This window comes from Nicotiana attenuata, unplaced genomic scaffold, assembly GCF_001879085.1.
Source record: "Nicotiana attenuata strain UT unplaced genomic scaffold, NIATTr2, whole genome shotgun sequence".
In the NCBI taxonomy this organism is placed as follows: domain Eukaryota; kingdom Viridiplantae; phylum Streptophyta; class Magnoliopsida; order Solanales; family Solanaceae; genus Nicotiana; species Nicotiana attenuata.
The window spans coordinates 93,542-107,700 of record NW_017671607.1 but is presented as its reverse complement, the minus strand read 5'-3'; the positions used below and the strand labels follow the sequence as shown (position 1 = coordinate 107,700).

General features: G+C 32.0%; 1 protein-coding gene across 1 annotated transcript; it reads right to left on the bottom strand.

Annotated features, from left to right (window-relative positions):
* Positions 1-10,792: 10,792 nt before the first annotated feature.
* Positions 10,793-13,397, bottom strand: LOC109209243. Its single transcript, XM_019372471.1, has 3 exons — positions 13,192-13,397; positions 11,851-12,280; positions 10,793-11,147 (listed from the first exon to the last, which is right to left on the bottom strand). The coding sequence occupies exon 2, from the start codon at positions 12,261-12,263 to the stop codon at positions 11,877-11,879; it is 387 nt and encodes a 128-aa protein (XP_019228016.1). The 5' UTR covers positions 12,264-12,280; positions 13,192-13,397; the 3' UTR covers positions 10,793-11,147; positions 11,851-11,876.
* Positions 13,398-14,159: the final 762 nt, after the last annotated feature.

Here is a 14,159-nt window from a genome sequence, read left to right as displayed (position 1 = left end):
TTCCTTGTGGATAGGAAGAGCACCTCAGGTATGGCACACTTCCTTGGTTCATGTCTTGTGTCATGGGCTACCAAAAAGCAAAATTCAGTGGCCATATCCACTGCTGAAGCGGAGTATGTTGCTGCTGCTTCATGTTGTGCTCAATTGCTGTAGATCAAACAGCAATTATTGAACTTTGGAATTGATTTTGGTTGCATTCCTATTATTTGTGATAACACTAGTGCTATTAGTATGACAAAGAACCCGGTTCATCATAGGAGAACTAAGTGTTAGGCACCATTTTTTTTGAGGGACAACTATGAGAAAAGCTTGATCACTATGGAGTTTTGTGCTACTGACAGGCAAACTACTGACATCTTCACAAAAGCCTTAAGTAGAGATCACTTTGAGAGGAACAGGTTGGAATTAGGGATGATTAAGATCACCTAAAAGGACCAGTTCAAGGTTAAACGAAAAAAATGAAAAAAAAATTGATTTTTTTTTGGTTAGAAAGTCTGTAAATTGTGTATAATTAGATTAAATATTGCTCAGTCTCATACTTTCCATAGTATACTCTTGTGCCATGTGTTAAAATGACTCATTAATCTCTAATGATATTTTCTCTATTTTGGCAAATTTAGACTCACACAAGAGAATTATCAGTGAAGAACCTGGTTCATCAAGATAACACGGTATGTTTTTTACACTCTGCATAATTTGAAATAACTATATTTGGATCATGAGCAGAGTCCTACTAAATACCAAACTCCTTTTGGACTTATCCGTTACAAGTGAACCAGTCCCGTTCAAAAGAGTCCCAACCGAATGGAAGTACCTATATTCTAGGGATACACTCCAACGTCTCTTCAAAACTGAATTTCAGTTTGATTAAACTTCTAAGAGTCTGAAAAGCTGTAGTTACCCCATCAATTATTCCTCTGTATATTGATCAGCTTTAGTTTATTCCTTACTTCATCCCTCTCAAGCCGTCAAAAACTCCCATTCTTCTTTCATCTTCCAAACACAATATAATTCTCTTCTCTTCCATACCCTAGCCCAGATATGTCGAACACCTCTAAAAATCCTTCATCGCCACCACTGGAAACCACTTCCACAGCTTTTACCACACCAATCTCTAAGAAAAGTAGAGTAAAGATGATGGCTCGTAAGATTTTCGCTGAAGGAGAGCATATCAAGAAAATAAACAAGCAATTGAAAGCAGGTAGGAAAGAAGAATCCCAGAAATCTGAAGATTCATTTAAGTCTGCTATTAAGGGGGGGAAGAAAGTAGGTATTCCGAAATTGAACAGGTATCTTCTGATTCTAAAGTTACTCCTAAGACAATTTTTGAAGTTGCTGCAAATTTGGAGAATAGATTTGTACTGGTAGGATCTATAGAAGGTGTTGAGACTACAGAATCTGGAGAAGTTGATGGTAAAAATAAAAAGGGGAAACAAAAAGAGAGCAAGGGTGCTAGGAGTGATGTGAGGGGAAAGGGTAAAAGAGTGATTGATTCTTCACCCACTCCTGTTAGTCTAACAAAAGAAACTGGTGCAATGGTTATATGGTGGAGGAATTTACTGAAATAGAAGAGAGCGTGAGCAAAACAGGGGGAAGTGGGTTTGGAGAAGCTGCTGAAGGGTTGGTTAAATTTGGAAAAAAATATAGATGAACCTGTTCCATCTGAACAGGAAACCCTCGCGGACCTACTGATAGGGTTATAAATGTCTTCAAGACTCATACCATTCCCTATGGCTTCATTCTCACAACTGTACTTGCATATTTCAAGGTACTTATGAAGAAGTGGGAGATTAGTACAAACAAGGATCATTTTGGGGTTAATCCTCTACTTGCTTGAGATTATGAAGTCAATGCCACTCCAAAAAAACCTGGTTCATCCAAAAGGTACCAGTGAATAGCAAGGTCATAGCCTTGATGCAAGAGAGTGAGGCAAAGGATGCTGAGATAGCAAGGCTGAAGACACGATTGGTATGGTAGAATCTGAGAGAGATGTTCTCAGAACTGAACTTGCAAGGGAAAAGGAGAAGAATGATGAAATTCTTCAAGACATGCTGAAACTTCTCCAAGCAAATAACCCAGCTCCTACCTCTTCCAAGCCTTAAATCCTAGCCTAGTGTAGATCAACCAGTGACCCAATTCGAGACTTTTTCTTTCTTTTGCTCATGTTTCTAATATTTTTATTTCTTCTTATGCTCTGTGGTAGAATCTTATCAATTATCAATGAAATTCACTGTCTTTTTCTCTAACTGTTTGTTTATATTTCTTTGATGGTTAAAATTCTTGGTTTGATCTATGACGATTAATTCATGATTGCATTTGAAGTAGCCCCAGTGGCCATGAGTAAGCTTTAAAATCTTGTTATCTCATATTTTTATGCAACTTTTGTATGATGCCGAAAGGGGGAAAAATGTTGTGCTTTAAACAAGTGATGTTTACACTTTAAACAGTGATGTTTATAACCTATGTACACGGTCCTTGATGATAAGTGATAAAAAGAAAAAATATTTCTAACATTGTATTGATGTTGAGCTGAGTTGAAACAATGCCTAAGCGTATGAAAAGCACAGAGTTCGTCATCATAAAAAAGGGGGAATTTGTTGGCCCAAGTAAAGGTTAGTTTTGAAGACTAACAAAGAAACTCAGGCATGAACCAGGTCCATCCCTCACGTGCACAAAAACGAGCAGATTCGAGCATGTGGGATGCACGTGAAGGAGATAAGCTTAACTTGGTGTATTTAATATCTCCTGATCGAAAAGGTTGCATAATTGATAAGGAGAAGGACTCCTTAATCAAAGAGAACATTATCCAAGATAGGGAAGGAGTTAGAAGTTGAGATCAACTAGAACTCTTCCACCAAGGAAGAGTTGCATCAGAACTCTAGTTATTTCTTCATCTACTAACTCTATAAATTGCAGGATTTTCTCACATTAAATATGTTGCACAAAAACGTAGAAGTTAAACGTGAATTGAGAGCAAAATAGCAAAGCTTTTTGCAATCAGTTTGTGTGTGATTCAAGTGTGCAGACCTGATGCTACATGAACCAGATTGAAGACCAGCTCCATAAAGAGTTTTATGTGTCTTTCTTTATTTCTAGTTCAATTGTAGTAGGTGTTTTATATTGTACCTTTCAGCTTTATCTAGAGGCAATTGTAATAGGTACTCACAGTATTCAAGTTAGAGTTAACTTGAAGTTGTCACAACAGTTAGAGGCTGTATGCTACAACGGGATTAGAGGTAATCCTTAGGTTTACAAAGAGTTTTGTAAATATTATTTTGGCTCAGTGATTTAGTGAAGTGTTGGGGAAAATCCTACTGAGTAGTAGGTCGTGGTTTTTTCACCTTTTGAGCCGGGTGTTTTCCACGTAAAAATACTTGTGTTCTTTACTTTCTACATTTATTATTCCGCAACAGTAGCAAAAGGAACGAAGAACCAGGTCCTTCCATAATCAGTTTAAGCAAAAAATTGGTCACCACGCAAGTCACCCCCTCTTGTGTGGTATTGAAGTATAAAATATCAGAAATATGTCCAAAAAATGGAACGAATGGGGTATTTATAACGGAAGATGAGAATAGTTTGTTAGAATATAATACAATGTCGCCCTAGAGAGAGGGGAGAGAGGAGAGAGCGTGGGTTTTTTGACTAATTGTAGGTGATGTGGGTGAGAGGAATTTTGAGATTGAGCATCGTGTTTTCAGGGAATGGGGAAGAGAATGACATGTATCCAAGTAGAGAGAGAAAGAAAATAGTGTAACTAAATAGCGTATTTAGTTGTTTAGGGGTAGGAGGTAACCAAAATTAGATATTTTGCTATGAACATTAAAAAGTATCTATAGAATATAATTTTTTTAGATGGTATTTATTTAAAATAAATAAGTTGTTAACCTTTGCTATAGGAGGTAAAAATCCCTATATGTAATTCTTTATTTTTTGAATTCTTATAATAAAAATACTATCTCCGTTACTGTCCCTCATTACTTTCTTTTTCTAGTCATCTTTAAAAGGAAGTGATTGGAGTGTTCAATGAAGATATGTTTAATTAGTTTGGAAAGGACCAACCAAGTGAAGTCGTTTTGAGTTGGTGGAATATTCATGGCATTTGTATTATTTATTCACCCAACTCATCATAAGACAAAGGATATATAATATTTCACCCAACCTTGATCAAAAAGGAAATATGAATTTAAAATAGTAGCTATTATTTCTTTAAAGTATTTATATATTGGTAGAACATTAGGGGTGTGTTTGGTATAACGGAAGTTAAAAAGATTCAATATTTATTAAATATATATTAAAAATAATTCTAACTTTATATATAGTTATATACTATGCGATTTTCGGGCAAATGAGAATCGGATATCCTGTGCGCCCCGTGATGAAGGGGTTGTGCCTTTATTTCATTTTTTAAAACATTTATTTATTAGTACTTCAACATTTCAATTCAAAGATGGTATACTTTTGATTAGATTCCATAGGCATGTGGAGTATATATGTGGAGCTTTTATGCATTTAGACGTGATGATTACTTGAGGCCAGGCCCATGTGGGTTCTTTCAAGATTTGCAAAGAGATTAAATAATGAAGATTTGAATACAAGCATGAAAAGGTATGAAAAATTATGAGCCTCTACTTCTCCTAAAGTTGCCATGACAAAGTTCGATAAAGAGAAGAAAGAAAAAGGAAAGAAAAGAAAAAGGAAAGCAAAGAAAAGAAAAAGGGAAGCAAAGAAAAGAGTGGAGAAAAAAAGTTTCCTAAGGGCGAAAGCAGGTGATTAGTTAAAAAAAAAGTGCAAATGAACTTTTATCAAGATTAAACAAAAGAAAATAGTCTTAAAACCAGATAAAGTAAATAGTCAGGATATCAAAATTAAATGTAGTATCAAAACTAGAATTCCTACACATTGAGAACTCTAACTATTCTGTTAACAATATGAAAAAAGAAATTATGTAAGCAGCATAATTAATTTACAGATTATTTTCAATGCTCAAAATAATTCAGGAGAACACTTTTCTTACACTGGTGATATGATTTAACTGATTATATCATTTAACTTATCTTGCTTTTAAGATACGTGATAGTGTAAACGTTATCGTGATGTAAAAAGAGGTAATTCTTTATTAAATTACACATCAACTTCTGTTTTGGTACATCGTTAGAGTCATATCTTTGAAGATGGCACTTGAAACACATGCATTATTTTAAAAGGGGTATTGTCAATCATAATATTCAGAATATTATATTCTACTTTGGGCTAAAGAGGCCTTAGTATTTTATTTGACAAAAATGGGAAGTTGTAACTATTTCTAATCAATTGTCACTGAAAATGACATATTTTCATAAGAAAATTATTGTTGGGGAAGCGCATTTGGGCATAAATATTACTCTTATGTCCCAATTTATGAGATGGAACTCAAATTTCGAGAGTTAAACTCGTTAATTTTGACCATGAATTCAAACATAAATATTTAAATTTTTTGAAGTAAAATTTATGTATTTGAAGACTTGTATAAGTTATAATAATTAACAATTCAAAATATCTAAAAGGCATATAAGAAAATTTTGGTAAGACAAAAACTCATTTGACTCTCAAAATCTGAACTCCGCCACATAAATTGGGACGGAGGGAGTAGTACTCAGTTTCTTTTATTATTTGCAAACTACTAAAATTTAATACTAGTTGCTAATACTTTTCTGTTACGAGTGTTATAAATTTTGAATTTCAAGTGAAATATTGAAATGTTAGTTTAAAGGTGTAACTTAAGTCAAGTACTTATTTTCACTGACAAATCTTAAACTTCCAATAATCTTTTCCTACTGAAGTTAATGTCTAAACACAACTCAAATTTGACGAACTATTTTTACAACTTCAATTATATATATGTTTTTTCAGTTTTAATTTTATATACTATAGACACCTACTTATATTTAATCTCAAGAAATAAAATGCCCATTAGGTGTTACTGGTTTCATGCTTACTGTCCCATGGTTGATGATGAAATCAAATAATTGACAATTTGAACATTTAAAATGGAGTGATAAAGTTTCCAAAAAGATGTAGAAAATTGATAGAAGCTGAAAATACAAATTGACAACAACTGAGTAGCATTGAAAATGTTGTTTCTACGATTGAAGACGGGGACCAAAATGTACTAAAATGAGTTGTTGTAGGGTCTGTGGAATTTTCATTCAATTGACTTTGTGTGGAATATAATAGCCATCAAAGAGGACTTTGAATAAATTTTTGATTCACAGTATCACAGTAAAGTTTAAGAACAAGTCCATTACCTAATTGTGGTTTCATCCTGGGACGGGGACTTTTAAACATATAACTGTCTATTTATAAAATCACGTTCAACAATTAATTATTATTTTACGATGTTAATTTAGTTAAGTCTAACGAGCTCAAGTGATTATAAACTTTTATACTGTAAAATTTGCAAGTCCTACAAGATAAAGCCATTATGTTTTGTGTATTGATAGTATTGTTACACGAAAATAGCTCAATGACACGGGTTGCTACCTTCAATTTATTTAGAGTTGATTTTCTGTGTATCGATAATATAATACACTGTCACTTTAAGTTAACCCATTCCATCTGTGGTATTCACCGCTGGTGCACTTTATTAGACTAGTCTATATGTACGCGCGTTGCACGTGTATCATAATTTAATGGGTAATTTTTTTTAAATTTTTTGCATAAATATTATATGAAAATTTGTGTTTGACTAATAAAAGAAAAGTATATTTTCATGAAAAAGATGAATATTGATCTTATGTAGCTAACTCAATAAAAAAAATTATCATATAGAAGTCCTTAATCATCTTTTGATATGTTCAACTTTGAATTTATTTTGGTTTCATAATGTTATCACTTTAATTTCACAGGTCATTATGCTTCCTTTCCAGTTTCAACCAGAATACACAATAAATGTTAATTTTTATTTCACATCCAAGTATGTTGAAAAAGATGTTCATCGTAAAATAAAATAATTATGTTAATTTTTCTATCTTGATAATTTCTTTGAATATAAATCAATTCATAGTAAGTTTAATTTAATAAAATTTAAAGAGAGTACTTTATTATATATTTTATTAAAAAATTGTACTATCAACAGACTTCGTTGTGTCCTTTATATTACTATCAAATTGTTTATACGTTATACACATTGTGTAGAAAGTTAGCACAATCAAGTAACTTTGAAGATAATTACATGCAATCTATTTATAAACATAGTAATTATATTAAAAGTATTACCTAATAACTATCAGAGGTTACAATTTACTGATACTATAAAAAGAATAAGAATAATATACAACTTAAATCCATATCACGGCTACTAATGTATTAAATCCTTATAGATGTAGTTTTCTAACTTAAGTATAATTATTAATTTCTGCATGATTAGGAATAGGATACCCACATTTAATAGCATAGATGATATAAAACTAATGAATAATTAGTATGTGATATATTTTATACATTTATTGGTAGAATGATTAAGTTTTAACTAATAAATTTATTGATAATTAAGTTAGTTATTTAGTGGTAATCATTAAATTAACTATAACAAAGTAAGAAAAGGAAAAAGAATAACTTGGGAAGAAGAATAATGTCACTACAATACGTTCAACATATTAAAGTTCTTCCATATTGAAATTCTAAAGATTAGGATTTTTTACCTAGTTCAAAGAAGGAATGAGTAAATATTTTATTATTTTCAAAGTTCTAATATATAAGGAGAATAATTAAATGACAATATAACCCAATGTGAACTCTATTTTTTAAAGGTAAAAAAACGAACAATATTTCAGTAAGGACCTTCGTGTTTCTAATATAGTATAGATAGATTCATGGATTGTATTGGGAAAGACATTTTATAAGGGATTTGCCCAAGTTTTTGATTCCTTGAGTAATGGCCTAAAGCTGAAACAGGTCTTAGGTTGGACAATTTGATTTTTACTTTTGAAGACTTGCCCTCTTCAGGCCCACAACTAAAGACACCATAAATTCCTAATCCAAGCCCACAAATTTTGATACAATGGTGAGATATCCCTATGCCATGGGACATACCATGGGATTAGCTATCCCACGTTCTATATGGGATAATTAATTCCATCATTTTAGTGTGGAATTCCGAGATTAATTAATACCTATAATTCAAACATGGAATAAATATAATCCCAAATTCTCCTGGGATTATTATCCTTATCCATGTACCAAACGACCCCTTATAGTGTTGTTTTGGACTTTGCCTAGCTACCACAGAAATATGTTTGAAAAGAAATGTTAGTAATACATATTCTGAAGGAAAATCAAACTAAAAAATCACTATGTTTGATTCTTATAAAAGAGTGAGGGAGCAGAAGGGAAGAGGAACTAACTGATCTACTTTTCTTAGTTAAAAAATTGATGATTTACTTTCATTATTTGATAATCTCTGCAAGAAGTCTTTGGAGCAACGATAAAGTTGTCTAGGTAACTTATAGAACACAAATTCGGATTCGTGACGTGAAATCAGCCACCGACCATTGCGGCCCTTCCACGGACATGTTGAACGCCCTTTTTGTTTGCTAATCTCTCTTTCTCCTACCCTGTTCAGGATGAGTTGAAAAAATTAATGCGGAGAAATAACTAACCTTTTTCATTTTACTTCACCTACTCTTTTATTTTTATTCTTTCAATCAAAAGAAAGAAACCACCCTTATTTTTCCAATTTTACTTCCATTCTTCCAAACATAGTTTCTCTTCTGAGAGCTCTTTACCAGTGTCATAGCTGGGAGAATGAAAGTGTTAGTGGGAAGATCTTTTGCCAATCTGCCTTGGGTGAGGCAATGAAAAAAAGTCTAGGAGGATGATACACATCTTATGAAACTAGTCTTAGGATATACGCGATGCGCGTGTACCTTGTATCAATAAAAATAAGCTTTTTTTAAAGTAACATAAAATATATTCAAAAGACACATTTGCATTATAAATATAAAATTTATTTAAAAAAGTATGAGCTCCTCAAAATATAAATGTTAACCATGTTTGAGTTTGGTTCGCTCTAGTCATTCTTCCTTTTGTTCCATTACTTGTTTCATTGTACAAAAACGTTAGGTATAAAATTAAATATAACGTATGACTGAAAGGTAATGATGTAGTTCGACTTTTTATGAACAATTTTGACTTTTCACTTCGATCGTTTTACTTATATAATATTAAAATAATACATGTAATAAATAGTATAATAGAGTAATAAATAGCTGCATTATAAAATCAAAGAATATAATCAATCAAGATTTGTGGCAAAAAAATCTCATAAATTCTTGGTAGTAAGCCATAAAACTAAGAATATTATGAATCTCAAGTAATACTCTCTATAAAGATACTTAGTAAATTTTTTGAAATCTTACTGGTAAGGAAAAGATTTGAGGTTATTAATTAGAGAGAAAGAGTATGCATGAAAGTTTTTTTTGAAGAAAAGGAAAACGACGAAGCTTGAAGTTTTACCTAAATAGAAACTAAGTTATTAGAAGAGTTTTAATTGATTTTAAAGTTCTATTAGGACATAGTTCAAATAAGAAAAAATTTATGAGTAAAATTTTTGTTGATTTTAAAGTTGTAAATATTAGAAAAATAATTAAGTGACTATTCCTAAATATTATAAAATAATTAAATAAAATTTTAGATATATTAAAGAAATAATTAAATAACTATTTGTCCAATATAACTCTATTTTCTAAGGATATTAGTTGCATTTAGCTAGCTGTATAAAGAAAAAACTAAGGAGTTGTTATTCAATGAAATGAGTGCAAGAAAAAAAAATAATAATTAACTATAATTTATTTAGAATATATTTTGGTCCACTATTTTATTCTTATTATTTTAAGTTTGTATTTTTAATCAATTTTACTCGCTTAATGCTATATTATATAACTGATATTCCTCTTTTATTTATTTTGTTCACCGCCAATTTGCTTGATCTTATGGAAATAAATGTATATACCAAGGAGTTTTGTTAACTACAAAATTAATTGTACTTAGATGGGTGCATTTGAAAAATAATTGGATTATGTTTTTTTGCTAATAATTAATTCAAAGACTTAATTATTTATTTTTATTATTATAGTAACTCATTAAATTTTTATTGATTCAAATTCTTAATATAGCGCATCCCAAATTTTAAATATTGAATTGTAACATGAAAAAATTAATAATGTCACGTTGCTAAAATAGACAAATAATTCATATAAGGTAATTCACATCTAAATTAGTTTTAAAGTAAAAAATATCAATTAGCCCAAATAGTTTCCATGATGTTCCCCAATATTTCTTACCATCATTGTACGTGCATGTGTTAGATGAGTTTGTTAAAGCGTTTAATTAATAGAATTTAAGTTGATGTTAAAATCTTACATATTAAGAACTTAATATAGAGTGATTATAAATAATTTAAATTAGGTAAAATCTTAATTGATTTTGAACCCTAAATATTAGGAGTTCATACATAATTCAAATAAGGAACTAAGTTCTAAATATTAGGAAATTAAGTTGAATTACTATTTTGTCTAATGTGAACTTTATTTTTTAAGGGTAAAAAAGGCGAACGACATTTCTCTAAGTGCCCTCGTGCTTTTAATATAGTAATAAATAGATAGATATACGGGTCAGGTGGGTCCAAGGTCCAACAGTATGAGTCAATCTCCTAACCTAATTTTCCTTTTGTTTCGGTTGGTTCAAACTAATGTTTAGGACTCATTTCAAATTCTTGGCACATTAGCCAGAATCATGCATAAGCTCTTGACAATGAGTGTAACAACTAAAACACACTATTCAAAATAAGGCCACCTATTGTCTCCAGTAATGATTTATGTACAAATTTACAACACAAATTCTAACACTGGATACAACAATTTCTTTAAGTTAACTTAATGACAGAACTTTAGATAGACGCTGAACAAACTGGTAAAAACAGTAGCGAGAAAAGAGAGAGATGACATGTCCTGTTTTTGTGTCCATTTTTCCCCAACTTAAGCCCGGAAGAACATGAAAATTTAGCCTTAAACCTGTTTCCAGCTAACCATTTCGAGCACCTGTTAGTCTTATTCTCTATAACCAGGCACATCACTCCCATCTTCTTCAACTCTTGTTATTGAGATCATAGTCTGCAAAAGAGCAAAGCAAAGGAACCGAGTGAAAGTTTTGTAATATATGAAGTACAGACCACGGAGAGAGAATCAAACTGTTTTTTAAGTATGCAAAATACACATTAGGCTATCTAATTCACCACAAACCGTATTTGATGAGGAGTATTTCTTAAATTGCCTCTTTAAATTAAAGAAGCCATGCCTCCAACACTGCCACAATAACTACTACTACAATAACAACAACAACATACCCAGTGAAATCCCACAAGTGACGTCCGGGGAGGGTAGTATGTACGCAGAACTTATCCTTACCTTGTGAGGGTAGAGAAGATGTTTCCGATAGACCCTCGGCACAAGAAAACATGCAAAAGGAAGCAGTAACACAAGCAGTAGCAACAACATGCAAGATGATAAGATAGCCAAAGATGAGAGAAACAACAAATAGAAACCTGTAATATATTACACTCCGGCTTGTAACTTTTAATGAGTCAATTGGATCAGGATGATGTAAAGAGAGTGCTTTGACAAAAGATACAAAAATGATTGAGAATGAAGCTAGCACAAAATTCTCCTCCATTCCGGAAAAGAACATCATCTGTTATACAAAATATATGGAAACTGCAAACTATGCTGTAAAAGAGTACCATATTAACTTTAGAGTCAGCTACATATTTAGTATAAAATTTTCTACTGACATGAGATAATATTCAACTTTTTATACCTTAAGAATGTGCAAGAGGGGATCGTTTAGTGGTAGCTGGGGCGAGAACTATCATTTTCATTGTCATCCAAAATAAGTTTCACTCCATTGTTCTTAAGGCCGTTAACTATAGCCCAAACTTTTGTCTGATTCTTGAAACCTTTCTTCTCAACCTCCTTATTTACATTGACATGGATCCCATTTCCTTGTCCCTGATCAAGACCCTCCACTTTGAGACGCATTGCCAACACTTCTCCTACAACTGCTGCAGCCTTTGCATTGCAAGTTCTACCGCATTCCAGTGACTGTTTCATTGAATGTTCTACTGTTGATGCTGTTGCTACTATTCGTCCGTTGTTTCTGTCTACCACATTTGCAGTGATGTACTTCAATGATATGAACAATCTCAACACATACCTCTTCAGCAACGTCATATTTTCAAAAATCGGATCTGTTAAAAAGGAAGTTGTATTGTTCAGAGCATAAATAAAAATTAGCATCTCTAGCAAAGAGGTAATAGACCCTTTTTTTCTTCTAATGAAACATAAAAGGAGTTAAATTTTTTCCTCTTTATATGGTGATTGCAGGTAATGGAACGAACAACAACATACCCAGCGTACTCCCACAAGTGGAGTTCGGGAAGGGTAGTGTGTACGCAAACCTTACCCCTACCTTGTGCAGGTAGAGAGGTTGTTTCCATTAGACCTTCGTCTTGCAGGTAATGGAACAAAACTACATAAACTCTAGGCACAAGAAAGTAATAGCAATTTTACAAAAAAACTCAGAAAACTCAAAAAGTCTTCATCACATTAAAATACGAGCAACATAGTAGCTCTCAAAAAAAATATGAGCAACATAGTTAACATCTTTTTAATTCCCACATTGTTAATGTAATTAGGAAGATAAAAGTAAGTTTTCGTTGAAATAAATAAGCATTCCCCTAATGCTAGTTCCCTCTCAAAATATCTGAACTTTTCCACATAACACAAAATTGATAGAGCATAGAAACAATTACCTTACAATCACCACCAAACAGTAATTAAAAAAATATCACAGTATTTAAATCACCAAAAAAAGTAAAAAAGGAAAATCAAACTTCTTAAGAGTTTTGCACTGTGAGAAAATTATATGTCTTTGCTACGTGTTAAGCAGACCCCAACTTGGAACTCATGATCAAAAAGAGCAAAAATTTATTTCATCTCTTTATTAGTTCTCAAATGGGTATAAGAAATTAAAAGATTAGAACTACTTTTCCATTGAAATCGTTTCATTAAACCCAAGCTTGAATTTTTTTTTTTGTGTGAATCAAATGTATTTAAGGCTAAGGAAGAAAAGAAAACAAAGAAAAGGAGAGAGATTTACCATGAAAAATTGATTCCAAGCTCGAGAAGTAGTTTTTGAGAATGGCAGTTGCTGTAGTTTTAAGACTCGAGAACTTATTTTGCTGAGGGTTGCAGAAAAATGACTGGGCAGCTGAGGAAGATGAGTCCTCACTATGGGCTCGTGGGCTCCATTTTGTTTAAAGCCTACATCCACTAGCCTCTCTTAGATTTCGGCCCAAAATCCACTCACCCCTCCCCCTTTCGTTACAACAACAACAACAATATATATCCATTGTAATCCCAGAGTATGTACGCATATCTTAGTGCAGGTAGTAAAGTTATTTCTGGTAAACTTTCGACTCAAGGCAAGCAGAAACACAACAGTTAATTAAAGGAAATGCAGTAGTAAAAAAAATCAAGGAAAAAGAAGGAATAACAACAACAAAATAATAATAGTACCGAAGCAGAAGCAATATCAGGTAATAATAGATATTTAAAGATAAGAAGATATAATAATAATACTAAAATTATAGGTATGGAAAGAAAAGCGTTTACGTACTGACCTTTTACTAACTTCTTTTTCCTTTTTGTTCTTTTGCGTAATTACATGGAATAAAAAAAGAATATCTAAATGGGCAGCAGTGAGCCAGTGACCATGAGAAAACTGAGTTTTCCTTAAGTATATTTGAATCCAAAATATTATGTTCAGTGGCATGTAAGATATTTTTAAGTTTTTATGAACATAATTAATTAATATGTTCATATGACTTATATGATTATAAAAAAATACAAATTCTTTGACACACTACCATTCATTTTCTATAATGTTAGAGTGGCATATGGGCCAATAGGCCAACTTTAATACTCATTTTGGTCAGGTACAAAAACCTAACAAAGTGAAATTAGGCCAACCCAAACCCAAAAAACGACAAATCCAAAGCAAATATATTCACTTTAACCTAAAGCAAGCAACTTCCCAAGGTGAAAGGATCACCGTTCAGATTATCC